Raw genomic sequence first — 272 nt, 5'->3', positions numbered from 1 at the left:
TGTTGATCACTTCTTTAGTGAAACCAAAGAAGCAGGTATCTGCAGGTTTGAAGAGTTCCCGGTGCTCTTCATCTTTGATGGTTTGGATGAGTGTCGACCTCCTCTGGACTTCCTCAACACCAAGATTCTAACTGATGTTTCAGAGTCCACCTCAGTGGGTGTGCTGCTGACAAACCTCATCAGGGGGGATCTGGTTCCCTCTGCTCGCCTCTGGATAACCACACGACCTGCAGCAGCCAATCAGATCCCTCCTGGGTGTGTTGACATGGTGA

General features: G+C 50.4%; 1 protein-coding gene across 1 annotated transcript in view; it reads left to right on the top strand.

The window, feature by feature from the left end:
- LOC117940530 (NLR family CARD domain-containing protein 3-like) overlaps positions 1-272 on the top strand; it is a 5786-nt gene that overhangs the window by 3641 nt on the left and 1873 nt on the right. Inside the window, 2 exon segments of the mRNA XM_034865776.1 lie at positions 1-270; position 272. The exon segment at positions 1-270 is cut by the window's left edge and continues 442 nt beyond it; the exon segment at position 272 is cut by the window's right edge and continues 1082 nt beyond it. Of these exon segments, the coding sequence (XP_034721667.1) occupies positions 1-270; position 272 (271 nt within the window).

The sequence above is a fragment of the Etheostoma cragini genome, unplaced genomic scaffold (genome assembly GCF_013103735.1).
Source record: "Etheostoma cragini isolate CJK2018 unplaced genomic scaffold, CSU_Ecrag_1.0 ScbMSFa_270, whole genome shotgun sequence".
NCBI lineage: Eukaryota > Metazoa > Chordata > Actinopteri > Perciformes > Percidae > Etheostoma > Etheostoma cragini.
The sequence above is the reverse complement of the archived record's forward strand: the minus strand, read 5'-3'. Positions and strand labels throughout refer to the sequence as shown.